This window comes from Glycine max, chromosome 6 (assembly GCF_000004515.6).
Source record: "Glycine max cultivar Williams 82 chromosome 6, Glycine_max_v4.0, whole genome shotgun sequence".
NCBI lineage: Eukaryota > Viridiplantae > Streptophyta > Magnoliopsida > Fabales > Fabaceae > Glycine > Glycine max.
Genome location: NC_038242.2, coordinates 11,038,691 through 11,055,523, shown reverse-complemented (window position 1 = coordinate 11,055,523; position 16,833 = coordinate 11,038,691). Strand labels below are relative to the sequence as shown.

General features: G+C 31.9%; 3 protein-coding genes across 4 annotated transcripts; 1 reads left to right on the top strand and 2 right to left on the bottom strand.

The window, feature by feature from the left end:
* Positions 1 to 393: 393 nt before the first annotated feature.
* On the bottom strand, positions 394 to 3,132 carry LOC100799072 (RNA-binding protein 24-A). 2 transcript variants are annotated; one of them, XM_041016450.1, is made up of 7 exons: positions 3,053 to 3,132; positions 2,122 to 2,958; positions 1,888 to 2,017; positions 1,610 to 1,724; positions 1,355 to 1,394; positions 930 to 1,131; positions 394 to 828 (listed from the first exon to the last, which is right to left on the bottom strand). In XM_041016450.1, the coding sequence occupies exons 2-7, from the start codon at positions 2,302 to 2,304 to the stop codon at positions 758 to 760; spliced, it is 741 nt and encodes a 246-aa protein (XP_040872384.1). In that variant the 5' UTR covers positions 2,305 to 2,958; positions 3,053 to 3,132; the 3' UTR covers positions 394 to 757. The 2 variants fall into 2 exon arrangements, with proteins under 2 accessions (XP_040872384.1, XP_040872385.1); XM_041016451.1 differs by lacking the exon at positions 3,053 to 3,132 and having other exon boundaries at positions 2,122 to 3,026.
* A 6,814-nt stretch (positions 3,133 to 9,946) lies between these two features.
* LOC100798545 (uncharacterized) lies at positions 9,947 to 11,019 on the top strand. Its single transcript, XM_003526704.5, has one exon. It carries the CDS (start codon positions 10,280 to 10,282, stop codon positions 10,724 to 10,726), a length of 447 nt encoding a protein of 148 aa, XP_003526752.1. The 5' UTR covers positions 9,947 to 10,279; the 3' UTR covers positions 10,727 to 11,019.
* Positions 11,020 to 11,178: 159 nt separating this feature from the next.
* Positions 11,179 to 16,364, bottom strand: LOC100798019 (small heat shock protein, chloroplastic-like). The gene is made up of 4 exons (NM_001255215.3): positions 16,182 to 16,364; positions 14,445 to 14,504; positions 12,793 to 13,282; positions 11,179 to 11,803 (listed from the first exon to the last, which is right to left on the bottom strand). Exons 3-4 carry the CDS (start codon positions 13,052 to 13,054, stop codon positions 11,370 to 11,372), a joined length of 696 nt encoding a protein of 231 aa, NP_001242144.2. The 5' UTR covers positions 13,055 to 13,282; positions 14,445 to 14,504; positions 16,182 to 16,364; the 3' UTR covers positions 11,179 to 11,369.
* Between the last annotated feature and the right edge of the window lie 469 nt (positions 16,365 to 16,833).

The window sequence follows — 16,833 nt, the reverse complement described above, 5'->3', positions numbered from 1 at the left end:
TAGATCATGTCATAATTTTCAAAATCCTGTTTAAAGCTGTATCTTTCTACATAATCCTACTATGTTAAAAATCCATATAAAGTAATTATCTTTATTGACAAAATGATTGGTTATTATATTCAGTTATAAAGTAAAATGTATCAATACTTTATCAGTCTATTACATCGAATTTGAGTACATGATGCTATTGTTAGACTTTTAACATACGTTATCAATGGATAAATTTTAAAGAGAAGCAATTCTAAAAGTTTTACTTCTGCTAAAAAGAGATAGAATTGATATGATCTGGGAAGCATGGAAAGAAATACTGGTATTAATTAATCTTGCAATTTTAGTTCAGCTAACTAACACAAAATAGGAATGCAAAGTATAGGTGTAAGAATAAAAGAATAATAACAAGCAATTTTTTTCGTTTTTTTTTCTTTTTCTTTTTTAACTATAGCTTAGCTGGAATCCAATTTTAAAAAAGAAAACTAAAATGAAAAAAAAAGGAAAACCGAAGAATGAATACTGTGCACCAGAATGCTGAAAAGTAAAAAAATGTTCAAAGACAATGAACAAATCCAGGATTCACTTCATAAGTGTCAGGTCTCTAGGATCAGCTGTTCCATCGATGGGAGATCTCAATACGTTATTGCTTGATTTAGTTCCTTTGCTAGACCACCTCAATGGGAATGTACTTAGAGCTTCCTGGTTTATTCAGCAGTGTCATTTTTCTTTTTTACTTTCTCTATTCTAGTAAATTGACATCATAGCTTTAAGTTGAAGACTTCTGTTCTTGGTGGGATTCTAGCACTCCTGTAGCTGGTACTGTTCCTGTGTCTAATCCTGCTTTCATTCAATGCACAAGGACCTTAAAAATCAGTGAACATTAAAAAAATATTAGTCAAAACAAGGTTATAGCATTGTTTAGAGTTTAGATGCTGAACCAGTGCTGCAAATTGAGGGAGAAGCTGAAATAGGTTCTGAGAAGCCAACAACCGTGAACTCCTGAGGTGACACGTCAGGGGTTTGTGCCTTTTTCACATATGCTGTTGGAATAAACTGTCTACTAAGGCCATAAAAGGGTTGGCAATATGCTGGAAACCAACAGAGTGGAAGCTGCTGTCCACCATAAGCATTATTGTAGTTCTGTAGAGAACAACAAAATTCAAATAAAAAAAAGTTGTGAGGATGGTGATTAGTGGATACAATTTAATCCCTCCTTGTGTCTAATGTATACTAAATTGTCTCCCTATATGAATTGCAATGATTTTATACAAATTTGGTCACATAAAGGTTTCTATCAGATAGATATCCATTTAGCAATTCAAAAGCTGGTATAAAAAGAGAGATACTTCTTGAGCAAACTAACCATTTCATACAAGTCTTGTGGGTGAGGATAACCAGGATACCTGAATGTTGGAGTGATGAAATTCATTTAGAATATGATGATGAATTTGTCAAATAGAGAAACAACTTTCTTTTTTACCTGCAAATGTTAGCTTGTTAATTTTGTTAGAAATGTTAAAGGGGGGTTCGAACCCACGACCGCTCCCCTCTCTTCTCCCACCACTAACCTTATATCTCCTAGAAAAACAGCTTATTATGACATGTTTGAATTGCATACCTGTAGACTGGATGCGGAAATGGGTAGTGTGGTATGTGCTGATTGTAATGAGTGGAAGTTCCTTGCAATGGAATTGGTGCCATATTCCATGAAGGGCTACTGAATTTTTGCCTTCCTGAAACATTTCAAAGTGGGAATAGGCCACAGTAGGAGGAGTAAAAAAAATGTGCAACCATATTAGCCACTATGATGGTTTGCATGCAAGGAATATTGATCGGATTTACATAATCACCATAAAGTAAACTGAGAATTAAAACAAAGAAAGTGAAAGACCTAACCTGTTGTTATAGATGGATCAAATTTCTGTGCACCAAGAGCTGCAAGATTACAGTTAGCTCTCCTTCCATCAATCACAGGATAGGGATTATGACAAGCTCTTATTGCAGAATTTGGGTCCCTGAAGATCACCTACAAAACAAAAAAGTACAAACAGATAATAAAGTGAATAATGGAGTAAAAAACATCAAGAAGTAAAAGACTAAGTGCAGGAATAGTAGAGAAGAGAGTGTTACAAAGCCATATCCTTTTGATCTTCCTGTGATTCTGTCAGTGATGACGACGGCCTCTAAGATCTCCCCAAACTGATCGAAATAGCGTTTTAAAGTATCTCTCTTAGTCTCCCAAGCTAATCCTCCAACAAAGATCTTGGTATAGGTTGTGTCCCCAACTTGTTTTGCAAGGTTTGGACTCATCATCTTGTTTTGTTGCCTTGGATGTGACACCTGAATTCAACTCACAGAGCCCTGAAAGAAAGACTTAGACACAGCACAAGTCTAATAAACCAAACCAAGAGAGACAGACAGGATCCTAGAAACAAGATTAGAAACAGGATCAAAAAGTAGTCAGAATAGCCGTTTGGTTTGTGTTGTTTAGCATGAACAGTGAACAATCATTCAATCAAAGTCAATCCCAGAGAAATTCTTCTACCAACAACATGTGCCTCTAGTGATTCTCTCTCGTTCATTATGGCGAGGAAAACTCCATGATTTTCATACTGACGTTTCCTCAGATTCCACGACGAAGATTCCCTTAACAAGAAAGTTAATGAATAGTAATGAAGAGTTGAAAAATGTAAGGAAATAAAAGCAGAGGAACAGAGAAAACTGAAAAAAGGGAAAGAAAATAAAAAAAAAGGAAACTACACAAGAAAATCCAATTCTTTATTTATGCAATATTTTTATTCATGTCATGATACAGAACATAAGAGTTACTTAGAAAGTAGGCAAAATGACAATAGAAGGAGCATGTAAAATAAAACAAATAGTACTGTAAGTAATGTTTTGATGTCTCTCATATATCCTAGCTATAAAAAACAACCACACAGACCTTATTGATGCCGTTAGATCGACCTACATAAATGATTCAAATGACAAAATGTGAAAATCTAATGGTTAATGTGTATTTTTCATTATTAAATTGAGTGTGTAAAAAGTAGTAGTCTACCGTTTTATATGTTTGCCCATATCAAAGATTTCCAAACTTTTAATGGGTCCGAAGATACGTGCCGGGCTGTATTCAACTTTCTTCTATCTTCTCCCGTCTGTTCCATCACTTATTTAATCCCCATTTATTCGTTTTTCCATATTATAATCATATGGAATATGAAATTATGATGCTTACCGCGTGGAATAATGTGTAGATGCCATATGGGGCGTTTGGACCACGCAGAAAAAGAGAAAATACATTGACTGTCTACTCCAACTCCAAACATAATATTCATCTCATTTCCATTTCTGTAAACAGTTAAGAACATAGAGGCAACCAAGCATCAAGTTAATCTCATTTCCATTTATGGTATATAGTATCAAACTATCAATAATGTCCTATTTACCTTGTTATCCATTCAATCTTGTTACCCTTTTGTTTTTTATGTTTAGGGTGGTGCATGGTAAAATTTTGTCTACCACAATCTGGCTTAGCTTTTTAGGTAAGGTACTTTTGATATGAGAAAAAAAAGATGTCACCCCTTTAGGGTTAAACTCAGCCACTTAGGGTACCTTCGAGTTAGAAAAAGTAGTGTTTTTATAAAGTTGCATTCACATGATGATGAGGCATTCTTGACTGGATTAAAGGAGGGTAAAATAAAAGCAGGTGAAAATTATTTTGATGGGTTTTAGCCAACCGCATTCCTTGAATCGAATAATACTTTTTTTTTTATAGGATTCGTTTTAGCATCCAAGGGGGTTTGAGCTTCTATTCCAATAGACAATGCCAAAAACAGAAGAAACTTTATTTCGCATGTCGTATCAAATATATAAAACTATAGACATTTTGGCTATGTTTTACTGCTAAAAATGCATAGATAATAACAGAGATTCTTTATTCAATTTACGGACTAGAGCTGAAGCAAATAAGCAATGACATGTTCATAGACTGTGACGATTGTAAAAGAGACAAATTAGATAAATTCACGGCCAGCTAGGCTTCAAAGAAGAGTGTCCACGAGACCACTTGTCTCAATTTTGATATAATATGATTGATGTTTTTTCGGTGAAATAATCTTGTTGACGTTGTTGATACAGGAAAGAAAACACACGTCGCTGCCTAAAAGTTAGATTGTATCAAATTCTCTAATAAAATTATATACATAATTTACCTTTTTTTTTATATAGAAAAGTTTATGAGTTGAATTCCAAAGAGACTTACAAGATCTTAAAAGGTCCCAAATTTCAAAGAATATAAGATATTTATATATTATTTTTATAAAATATCAAACTCTTCCTTGTAATAAACACAAGGTTTTTTTTATAACATAAGAAAAAAGAAAATTTCTTATTTATGGAAAGTTTGTTTCACATAACCATCTTCCATTTCCAGGAATCAAACGCCCTAATAATTTTTATTGTACTGTCTTTTTCTTCCAAATTTTAATATATATATTAAATTAAAATTATTGACTACTTTAAATTTTTATTAATGAAATTTCTTGGTCGACATATTTTAGCAGCTTATCTTTTTAAAATATATTTTTTAATTTATATATTCTTGAAAGTACAACAATTAATTTCTAATTGATTATGATACGAATTTTTATCATACTTATTCAATTGTAATTAGAAAAGATGATTTTAATTTCAATTAAAAAGGTATTTAAAGCATAATTAGTTTTATTACTATTAAGAGAAGTAACATGTATCGTCATTAAGATCATTTATATCGTAATTAAATCAATAACTATTAAAAAAGTTAAATTATATCATAACTAAATAATTAAAATAAAATTGTATATAACAAAATTGAGATTTTTTTAATGTATTTGGTTTAAACTTAGATACAATGAAATCAAAATTTCGTTATTATTTAAATTTAAATACATAATAGTATCATAATTTCATTGTATATTTATACACAATAGAATGTAATTTCATTGAATCTAAAAGTAAAAAAAAAAAGTGTGAATGTATAATCACATAAGAAGAAAATAGGGAAAGTGGGAATGTTTGCTGCAAAATAAGGGGGAAGTGAGGAGGGGGAAGGGGGATGAGGTGTAGGAAAAAATGAGGGAGGGAAACAACATTCCTTTCATCAGTTTTTGAAAAAAAAAGGGATGAAAATGGTAAAATAAGAGGTAAGAATAACAATTCTCTAGCACTAGTCCAAATTATTTGCATCCTGTTGGATGGAGTCCAGTCCACCAGGGCCCCACAATCTTGCCCTTTGTGTTTTTCTTCCTGCACTAGCTTTTTTCTTGTACACCCAACAAATTTTGAAAAATTCCAGCATTGTTCTTCCGTAAAACTCATATGGATTGTGAATCCATAATATCCATAAGGCTTAACCTATGACTTTCGTATTATTAACACGACATTCTAACCAACTAAGTTAATAATAGATCAATTATATTATAAAATAATTAATATCGCTATATATAATACTAAATTTTTTAATGTATATTTAATACACATATAAGTTTATATAATAAATTTTGTAACAATTAATTTTAATCTAATAATGTACTTTTTTACATATATAAATTTTAAATAAAAATTATAGATTTACGAATTGACAATCCTTAAGATTATTATGGATTTGCAATCCACGTGAGGTTTATAGAAGGGCAATGTTGGAATTGTTCAAAATCTGCTGGGTGTACCGGAAAAAGGCTTGGTGCAGGAAGAAAAACCCTTTCCCTTTCGGACTCAAGCTGCAATTCAATTGACCGTTGAGCCCAATGTGTTTCTGGTTTATAGTTTATGTTTAGATACTTTTTTGTATAATTTATTTATTAGTTTAACGCATCATTCTTTTGAATGAATGAATTTATTGCGTCCTATTTTTAAAGCATTGGTGGAAGAAGGAAAAAATAAGCGTTTATTTAAAGAATTTCATCTACAAAAGTGATTTTCCTATTAATTACCATATCAGCCAGGCAACTATGAAAATGGAGGAGAAAGTCAATTTTAGACGTCATAGCCTTAACCTTTAGATATGATCTTAGCTTCTATAGTTCTATTCCCCCTCCCTAAAAAAAAAAGAAAGATAAATAAATAGAGGAGCATGCATACACCAAATTAAAGTTCCTCACGCAACGTGATACAACACACAAACATATGAAGATGGGAAAGGAAGCGTGACAACACAGAATAACAAAAGGAATTAATCACTGGTGTGGTTTGGCCCTTAAGCAGAAAGGTTTTAATTGCCCTTCTCCTTTTGTCATGTTCCATTGATGAGGTTTGGCTAGCCGCCATCTCCTTTTGTCCTTAACAACCCATTGCATTAGAAACAACTTGCACAACAAGAGTCTAATGTAATCATACATAGAAGAGAAAAGCAAAACAAAAGAAAGAAGCGTGTTGAAATTTTGCTCCTATAAAGGGCACACAAACTAACCAAGAAAAGTTGTTACATGGAAATTAATCATATGCTCTTCTCGAAAGGAACTGTGGGATTAATTTAAAAATCTTGTTGAATTTCGCAAGCAATGACCTTGTTCTTATGGTGTATAGAGTGCGGACCATGGTTCTGGATTGAAGTGGATACCTCTAGATGCAGGACTATATACCAAAAGCCACAAACATTCGGTCCTTCCATAATTCCATTCCTTTATTTTATGTTTCTCTTTTTGTAAGCTTGGGATTCAAACAAATAGGCCATTGGAAACTTGACCACGAAATATAAATAATAATGATATTTTCATGGTTTTTTTCTTATCCATAATGATATTTTCACGAGTTAGATCTCCTTGAATCAATCACACACTTTTATTTATAGAATGTAATAGAAATATAAATAAGAAATTATTCTAAATAGAATGTAAGAGAAATAGAATAGAAACATTCAATTATAATATTCCAACTTAATTATTGAAAGTAAAAAATGTTAAATTAAAGAAAGTAAAATTGAATATACCATTAAAAGCATAAAAAAACCCTACGGCCAAAAGTTGTTTTTATTAATCCGATAATTATTGCGATATTTCTTACCAGAAAAACAGTTGCACTTTAACTTTGATAGGGGTTAGGTCTGTTTGATGTGCAATTGAAGGGAAAACATTTTAAAATAATGGAGTTAGTAAGTTGGAATTCACCAAATTAAAAAATTAATAATAATAAAAGGGGGTTTGTGGATTTAGAAGATCTTTGTCTCATCTTTTTAGCCATTGTGACAACGACTATCTTAAGCCGGGCCCAGACTACCTACGGGCACTTAAAGCAACTTGACTTGTTTATTGATTACCGTCTCATCTATCAGTAAATGCATACTTAGCAAGTGACCGAAACTTCTGTGCCTATTTTATATACCTATGGCTTCAACGCACTAGTATTTGAATTTTCCAACTAAGAACATTTTTATTAGTGTTACAGTTGCTTCTTAATTTCTCTCCTTCATATTAGGTAAAATGAAATAAAATTATGGAGCAAGACTATGAGCATTTATATGCACAATGAAACTTTCACTCCCTTTGGAATGGAAGAAAAGGAGGAGAAGAGAAGGGAAATGAATGAGAGGATGCACATTTATCAAAACAGTTTCCCACAATTGGAATGCAAGATTACATGGGAGGAAAGAAAAAATGGTGATATTAAGTTAAATAATCTTTCTTTTCACTTTAGAGAGAAAGTGTATAAGATAAAAAAATAAAAAAACATCCTTATTTATTGCACATTTTTTTATTTAAAATATTTGTCATTATATATATATATATATATATATATATATATATATTTTCTTTCCTTAAACTTTTTACACAATCAAACAACTTAAAAAAAGACTTTAGAGTTTTTTTCATCTTTGATAAGTCAAAATTATTAAAGATTTTATACAAATATAATTCTTAAGTGTGTCAACTTACAAATAAGTCAATTCAATATAAAATTAATCATTAAACATAATAACATAGTGAATCTAACAATTCGATGTTTAACTTTCAATACTTGAGTAATGAAATTAGATCATAACTTAAGAAGGTACAATTACAGTCTTAAAATTTTAATTTGAAATCATTGATTAAGTCACAACAATCATTTATGTGTTTGGTGGTGTTTAATCAAAATAGTTAGAAGGAAGTAAATATGCACGTATTCAATTTTCAATGTTAATGGATGCTACAGGCAAATGGCAATGGGGTATTTTCAATGAATGTTTAGTCAGGTTAGAGCTAGCTGTAGATTCTTAATTGTATATTGAATCTCATGGAAAGTAAAGAATGAGTGTGACTAGTTACAAGATTTTGCTTATAAAGCTTTAGACAATCCAAGGTGCCTTTCTAAAAGTTTTCCTCTTTATCTCTTTCCGCAAGATTTTGGTTTTTAAGCTTTATATGGTACTGAATATAAGATCAATTAAGCACTTGTGCATTGAAGCGCCCCCAATTTTTCGAGCATGTAACGAGTATCACTCAAAGCGTGTGAGAAAAGTCTGTTAGACTAGAGAGAAAAAAAAAAAAAAAAGCAAGATCATTCGAAAAGATATAATAATGATCAATTGCTACCCCACCCATACATACTAGGTACGTTTAGGTTTAAAAATTTGGTAGGCATGAGGCATGGAGTGTAGACACATTATTATATTACCTACGTATTATATAAAAGTAATAAATGATATTTTTTTTAATTATAAACAATAATAATTAGTTTTTAAATTTATTCAAAATTAAATATTTTTTATATCCTTAATTTATTATTAATTTTATTTATTAGACACTTACTTATTGAACTATGAATATTAATATCAAATAAGATTATTATTTATAATATCTAAACTTAAGATACTTTTGAAATAAAAATTAAATTTATGATCTTAATAATTTGCATTATCTATATTATGGGAGGTCGTATTATTTATTAGAAGAGAAACAACCAAATAGCAGTTAGCAGTTGACAGAAGTTAACTAATTTATATTAATTTTTCTACAAACTAATAGTATAAACTAAGGTATTAATCAAAGTACGCTATGCCTTAACCCTTTGGCCGTGTAGTACCTGAACCATATGATATGAACTGCATTTGTTGCGTCACCACTGCAGCATGACTGCATGATCCATACATAGATTTAAAGTAATCTCTCTTCATTCAACTATCCAATCCCTCCTTTCCAACCGAAAGCCAAAAGGAAGATGGGGTTCCGGTGTTGCATTCCCTTGTTATGTCTAGCCATTTTATCTTTAATTTAACCAATAATGATATATAAATATTTTATTATTTTAATTATTTTATTAAAAAATTTAATTTTTTTCTATCATATTATAAATCTTATTATATCTATTTTTTTCGAGATGTTGTATAGGAATTTGGAGTGTTCATTGAACTTTTTCTTAATTTATCAGTATTAAACAATTAGAGCAGAGAGCAAGTAGCAGGAAATTTTATAATTCTTTTTTTTTTAATTTGTCTTAGGTCACCTAAACCATGAGGTGGTGCAGCTTAAAAAGAATAAACAAACATAACTATATGTGCTGTTTAAAAGTATCATCAAGAACATAAATCAATTAATAAAAAATTATTAACTAATAATTTTAAATTTGGAGTTTTAGATTCGCAGTTGTGTCAAGGACACAGGATATACCAAAATCAAGTGTATGATTTAAAAGTAAGAAATCTTACACATGAATTAATATAAAAGGAACAAAATATCACTCTCCATTATTCTAGTTCTTGCAGATTTTTTCCTCTCCACCTAATTGGGACATGGTAGTTTGGTCCAAAAGCTAAGTTTAGCTGCATGACCACCCAATCAAATCAGACCACCTGTACCAATTTTGAAGTGCATAGAGGGCACAAAGTGTTCATGGCACAACCATATGATATGCATAATATAGGAGTTTAGTTGCATGATCCATTGGGCTCTGGAAGGGCTGAATAAATAGTTAAATGAGCAATGCAATTGCTCCACTTTCCACTAACCGACCTATGCTGCATGCGTGTTGACAAATCTTTCATTTTCAAATTCTGAAAACAAATCCTATTTTACATGCTCATTACTTTCTTGCCCTAAACCATAAGTTTCCTTCTCAACGGAAAGTCACCTTTTTACTCCACTCCACACGAAACAAACCCCTCTAATATATTTCTTTTATAAAAAAAAAACCCCACCTTACTATATATCTCACTTGCTTTCCCTTCAAACCCGCAAAACTCACATTTTCCCTTCCCCTGCTTTCTCTCTCACATTCACAATTCCATGCACTTTTTCTCTGTAGCTATCTAACAACTTGGCTTTAGAATAAAATGGGCAATTGTCTTGATCTTTGTAAACCCAGTTCAGGGTCTTGCATCGCAAAAAAGGTTAAACTTGTGAGGGTGGCAAAACGAGATGGTAAGATCCTAGAGTTCAGCACCCCGATCCATGTCAAAGATATCTTGACAAATTATCCAGCTTATGGTGTTGGTGTTTCAAAGAAAGTCAGAGAACATCTCTCCCCAGATCAAGTATTGAAGGCAGGAAGATTGTACTACTTGCTTCCCTCTTTGCATTCCCCTCCAAATCTTGCATCTTTAAGGACAGGTGGAGGGATTAAGAGGATCAAAGTTATAATAACGAAGCAGCAGCTTCAGAAGTTGGTGACCAAACAGATTTCAGTAGAGGATTTACTATCAGAGGTTCAAACGGTTGGTGTTAAGTTTTCAAGCAATCAGAACCCAAAATTGGACTCTATACCCGAAGAAAATGAGTAACATATACAAAATACTGGTCTCTCTCTCTCAATTTTCTGTCTCTTTAAGCTTTCCTTTCTTCTTTCCTTTGTTATTGTTCCTTCTTTATGCTGTAGTCATGGACACTTGCCCGTTGTTGTAATGCTTTACTTTTTTTTTAAGGAAGTTTGGTTGTAAGTACCGAAAGAAATGAAATATGTAAAAGCAGACATAGAACCTATAGTATAGATAAATAGTTTAAGGTAGTTTCTAAATTTTGCATTCCCTTTGCATTGGTATAGGTTTCTTATTAACTTTTTTTTCTTCCTCTCTCACGGATTAGTTCTTTCTGTAGTTATACTTTGTTTATAAATTGGAATGTAGAGGTTAGGTAATTGTGCTCCTAATTAAAGATAAACACAATATTTTGAGGACTTAGTTTCTTTTCGTATCGCCTCGGAAGTTATGATCAATTTGATGTTTCAAAGACATGGTTGAATCAAAAACACAATTTTCATATGATGAACTAAAAGAAGAAACTGACCATTAGAAATTTGTACAAACAGCAATTTATTTCAACTTCTCTACACTTAGTACATCATTTAACTCGTATAATGGGTTTATATATGTTAAAAAACGTAAAAAAGGGTAAAATACAGTGTGCAAGATACAAATCCTAAGCATCTCACTGAACTTGGACATCAATAACCTTGCGTTCAACCTTGGTCTTAGGAATGGTGATATAAAGCACACCATTTTTCAACTCTGCCTTAATCTTGTCCTTCTCGCAGTTATCCGGAAGCTTCAAGCGGGTATCATAGGAATTATAGCTCCTGCTAGACCAAGAATCATCTCCACTATGTTCTTGTTCACTCTTGTGGCCACCTTTTATAACAAGCACATCATCTTCCACTGATACCTTAACATCTTCCTTGGCAAGACCCGGCATGTCAAACCTCATTCTGATTTCATGTTCTTCATCTTTGATGTCCCAAGGGGCACGGATCTCCCCTGCTCCCACGTTTCTTCCTGGGAATGTCATGGTATCTTCGAAAATTCGGTCCATCGTGTCCAAAATCTGGCGCATGCTCCTCATGGGTGACCACGGGTCCAAGAGACCTGTAAAATAGGCCACACTATATGTCAGTGTACATGTTTAACTATGTTGGAAGCAAGTTCAGTTAAACGTAGCTACCATCACTTTTTATCATTGAAAGGCAGGTGTTATAAATTTACAATGAATCACTTGAATTCTAAACATTAAAGAAGTATTTTTTATATATGTACTTGCTTAGATTTTGAGTATCTACAGAAATTGACATATTTTTCTGGCTTTAGGTTCAAACCTTTATTTGGTTACTTATGAAGGTTTGTCACTGATCATTTTCATTCCATTTCAGTCGAAAGTGTACAACAGAATCGAACCAAAAGGATCATATCAATATCTCTAGCCAAGTTAAGTGTGTTTTTGTTTTTATCCTAGCTCATAAACCACATGTGTTCTCCAATCCGCTCGTCTAGTATCAATAGTTTTTTATTTTTCTTTTATAATTTTTGTTTATCATGTCAAACTCGGTTGCAATGCTATCCTATTAACAGGGAGGAGAAAAAAAAAGAATATGAAAAGTTAGTGACAAGCTGAGCAAAAAAAAAAAAGTTAGTGACAATGGTGGAATAGATGACAATAGCAACCACTACAATATATGTAAAGAATAACCAATGACAGAATCACATTGAAAACATTTAATAATATAATTGAACCAACTCAATTTTTTTTTTTGAGAGGGAACCAACTCAATTTATTATATGCAAAATTTAGAATGTAGCAACAAGTTAATAACAGCATATTTTAAGGGACATATTTTTTAGTTTAATAGACCTACTACAGAGTTAATTAATCAGAAATCACTTTAACATAATTTTTAAGGTAATTATTTATCAAGTTAATACTAGTAATAACTATTATACATGGAGATTTATAGTTGAATTAATGATAGTAATTGACGGTTTGTAATTCGAAAATTTCAAATTAAAAGAGTCATGCAAGACTAACGCATTGATCAATAATGCCTTTTTAATGGTGGATACTATAAGAATGGGAAACTTACCAAATGGTGAAATGTCCATGGAAGTTCTGCGTGGCTTCTTCTCAACCGCGGTTCCATGGTCACCCTTGTTAACATGTTGTACTTCCACAGAGTTGTCTTTGTTATCACCAGAAGCCTGAGCTCTCACCCTTACTAGCCTTGGAAACTCCTTCCTCGACGGAAAAGAGGCCATGCAGGGTGCAATAGCATTGTTCTGTGGATTGACAGAGTACCCTGTTTTTTGTGATAGTAGTGCTAATGAAGTTGATAGTGCTTGGGCCATTGGGATTAGGAAATGTGGGTTTGAGCAACAAGGATCGATTTAGACTTTCAGGTGTTGATGAGGGTCAGATGTGAGAATTGTTCAATATATAGAGAGTGGATGTGAAAGCTGGAGAAGGGTCTTGAGAGTTTGAGAGCAAGTAGGAAAGTTCTGGACCCAACACTAGGACAACCTTGCCATTTTTTTTTGTTTTTATCTCACTACTAGCTTCTGGAATGGTCTTCATAACTGATTTCACCTCATAAATTGGGATGAATGTGTTAACACAATTAGGTTCTGTTTTGGTAGCCATAGTTCCACCTCACTTAAAAGTTGAGGCCATAAGTTATTTATAAACATTTTTTTTTTCTCAATTCACATAAACATAAACCGTGATGATTAACTGTAACGATGTTGATACCTGTAGATTTGAGTTCAGAACACTTCCGAAGTCTATCTAATTTTCATTCAATCCTACGTGCTTTGTTTTTTCTTTCTTTAATTAATTATTTTTACGGGAAAAAAATTCAGATTCAGTCTTTCTGTTATACATACTCTTTCCATGAAATAATTACATCAACTTTTCTTTTTTTTTAAAAACAAAAAAGTTACTTAAAAAGAGTAAGTATTAGGAAACAACGAAAAATTATTTGTATTTTCACGTACTTAATTAACCCTCTGTCAACTGCGTTTTAAGCCCGAGTCTTTGGCCAATTTTCAGAATTTATTCCTTTCTTTTCTCGTCTGTTTGTTGAACAGTTGCCAGCTCAAAAGAAAGTAAAACTCAAAACTCATATGGAGTTCGCTCTTTCACAAAAAGAGAATAAAATAAAACCGAGAACATTTTCTTTTATTTTTATCAAAGAAAGATTTATTTATAATAAACCTAGAAACGAAAAAAGCAAAAAAATGTGATAGCTATATTTTGTCCTCGTATTTTGTTTTACTCATTTTCTTCTTTCTTTCAATTATTATTTCTTTTATCTAAAAAAGAAAAAAATGAAAAATGAAAAAAAAATATTTTAAAAAAAGAAAATAAAAAATGCAAAATACCATAAAATATAATTGTAAAAAAAGGGATCAAACATGCACACAAGTGGCCAGGTCAGGGAATAAATAGGCAGCACACTAGGAATAGAGGGCCGATTAGATACCCACACTCACCAATTTTTTGATCCATCTTTTCTATCTTATTTCCTTTTCTTTTTCTTCTACAAATTCAAGTGAAAATACCGAAAATAAAAAGTGAAAAATCCTCAAATTCAATGTGTCTCTGTTTTCTTCTTCCCTTTGACAGCCCGTGGGGGCTTAGGCCCAAATAGCAATTTTTTTTTAGTGTTACTGTTGACTCCTATCATAATTATTCTTGGCCATTACATAATTTTAAAAATCATGGAAAAGATTATTTTACCTCTCAGTTGAAACACTCAGCCCCTCCTTCTTCTTTCTTTGTACCCTATTTCTCCTCACCCTGTCAAAGACATAAATAGACAATAAAAAAATACGATTTTGTTAAGATACACAATAGAATAAAATCTTTAATTTATACTTTTAAAACAAAAACTAAAATATGTTGTGTTAAAAAAAAACAACAACAAGAATCATATTTTTATTGTATTTATTATTTTTATAATTTTTTATTAATTATAAATGTAGGTTATGTTTTCTAAATTAAACAAATTAATTGTGATAAAATTTATCATTTTTAATAGTGCTCAATATCCTTTTTAATTAAAATTAAATTAAATAGATAAAAGTTACCATTCATAAATGTAATTAAATTAAGTATTATAAAAATTACCTTTATTTATCATAATTAAATCAATTCATCATATTATTTGATTACAATTAAAAAGAATAATTTATGTTATTATTAATTTAAATTTAAATAAAAAAGATAATTTATGTAACAATTAATTTGATTAACCATTTTCTGAAACATCACCCAATATTATTAGGGAGCTCACATATAATATATCAGTTATGCACAAATATCAAGTAAAAGGAAACTTACAGTAAAAAAAAAAAAGAAAGTAAAAGGAAACTATTAAACAAAGGAAAACTCTATTAGTATAAATAGGAATCAATATAGCCCGATAGATCCCTTGAGTCCTAGCGTGCTACTCTGCATCTCTGATGTAGTTTGAGAGAGTAACCTTGCCAATCCAAAATCTGCAACATGTGCAACCATATTTTCATCTAGAAGGACATTGGAAGGTTTCAGATCACAATGCACTACTGGTGGATCACAGTCATGGTGCAAGTAGTCGAGAGCAGAAGCAACATCAATGACAACGTTCAATCTTTGCAACGGGGTCAGACAGGATCTTAACTCTTCATACTTGATGAGGTTCATAAAAAAACCTTTCATAGGAACCTCCCCTTCCAAATGGTTGAAAGACAAACTTAACGTCTGGATAAACTCGAGCTTTTCTAAACTTTGAGGAATAGGGCCGGTTAGATTGTTTGATGATAAATCCAAAGTCTCAAGTTTAGTTGGGATTGAGCCATTGAATCTCAAGTGTCTTCTAGCTATAACAACCCTCTACTCTATTTCCTTAGGAATGTTCCCTACAACTGGTTACCAGAAATATCCATGCTCTCAAGCCAGAGAACTTAATTTCTTGCATTTGTGGTGTTAATTAATTAATTGTATGGAAGACTTATTGTTTATTTTCGATGTGACAGACCATCAAACTTGAAGACGATAGGGTGATGCGAGGAAAAAAATTGTCTTGGGGGCAAGAGTCCAAATTTAATAATAGAAGAATTTAAAAGAACTTGAACTGAAGCGTGCTATGTATGCACTACTCTTCCCATGGCAACTGGTTAATCCAATGGTTCATGGCAATTCTCTCCCGCAACTCAACCTTCCAAACCCAACATATAAGATGAGGATTATTTTATATTTATATATATTTTAGTATTATTTTTATTCAATATGGAAAAGTTTTCGCCCTGCACCGTATAAAAGGTGAATATCTTAATAAATGAAGCAAGAAAATATTAATTAAGATATAAAACATGGATAGAAATCATCATCAATCCCATGTTCTAAGCTAGGAAATTACAGTAAGAGAAAGCCGAAAATATATAGACACACACATATATATATGATCCTCACTATACATAACTAACAGCAACGTACCGAGTTTAATACTAGGCTGGGCAGCACTTCCTAGCTCAAAGGACATGAGTAGTAAAAGTATTGCTAAAAGAGCAGCAAATGACATGAATTTGGAGGCATGTAGAATGACCCTTTCTATCAAAAGCTATATATATAGAGGATGGAAGTATATCCCTTTAAGAATTGGTATTTATAGAGATGAAAATTAAGATACGTGATCCTCCGGTTGCTGACTATTTCTTCCCCGCACCCTAATATTGTTTATTTAATGTTGGATGCATCATCATGCATGCTCGCGCACCAATCCTTCCTCACATCTCGTGTTGGTCTGTCACATCATGCATATAAATTATTACTTTTCGTGAAGTTAGTTGGACCAAATAATTAATAATACAGACCAGCTAGCAATACAAGGTAGGAAAATGCAGAAAGACTAAATCAATGTCAAACCAAATTAAACACTGTTGTGAACTTTATATAGCTATAGTCAAAGCAAAGCAATATGTATAAATTACTTTTTGTTAAGTTAGTTAGATGTCACATGTTTGGACTAAAAGAGTTGAAACGTTGTACTCTGAATACACTTCGACTTCATAAGTTGAAACTGTCAAATGGTCAATAGAACAAATAGACAATATTCGGCTTTTAGATAGTTAGATGAAATACGGTTATT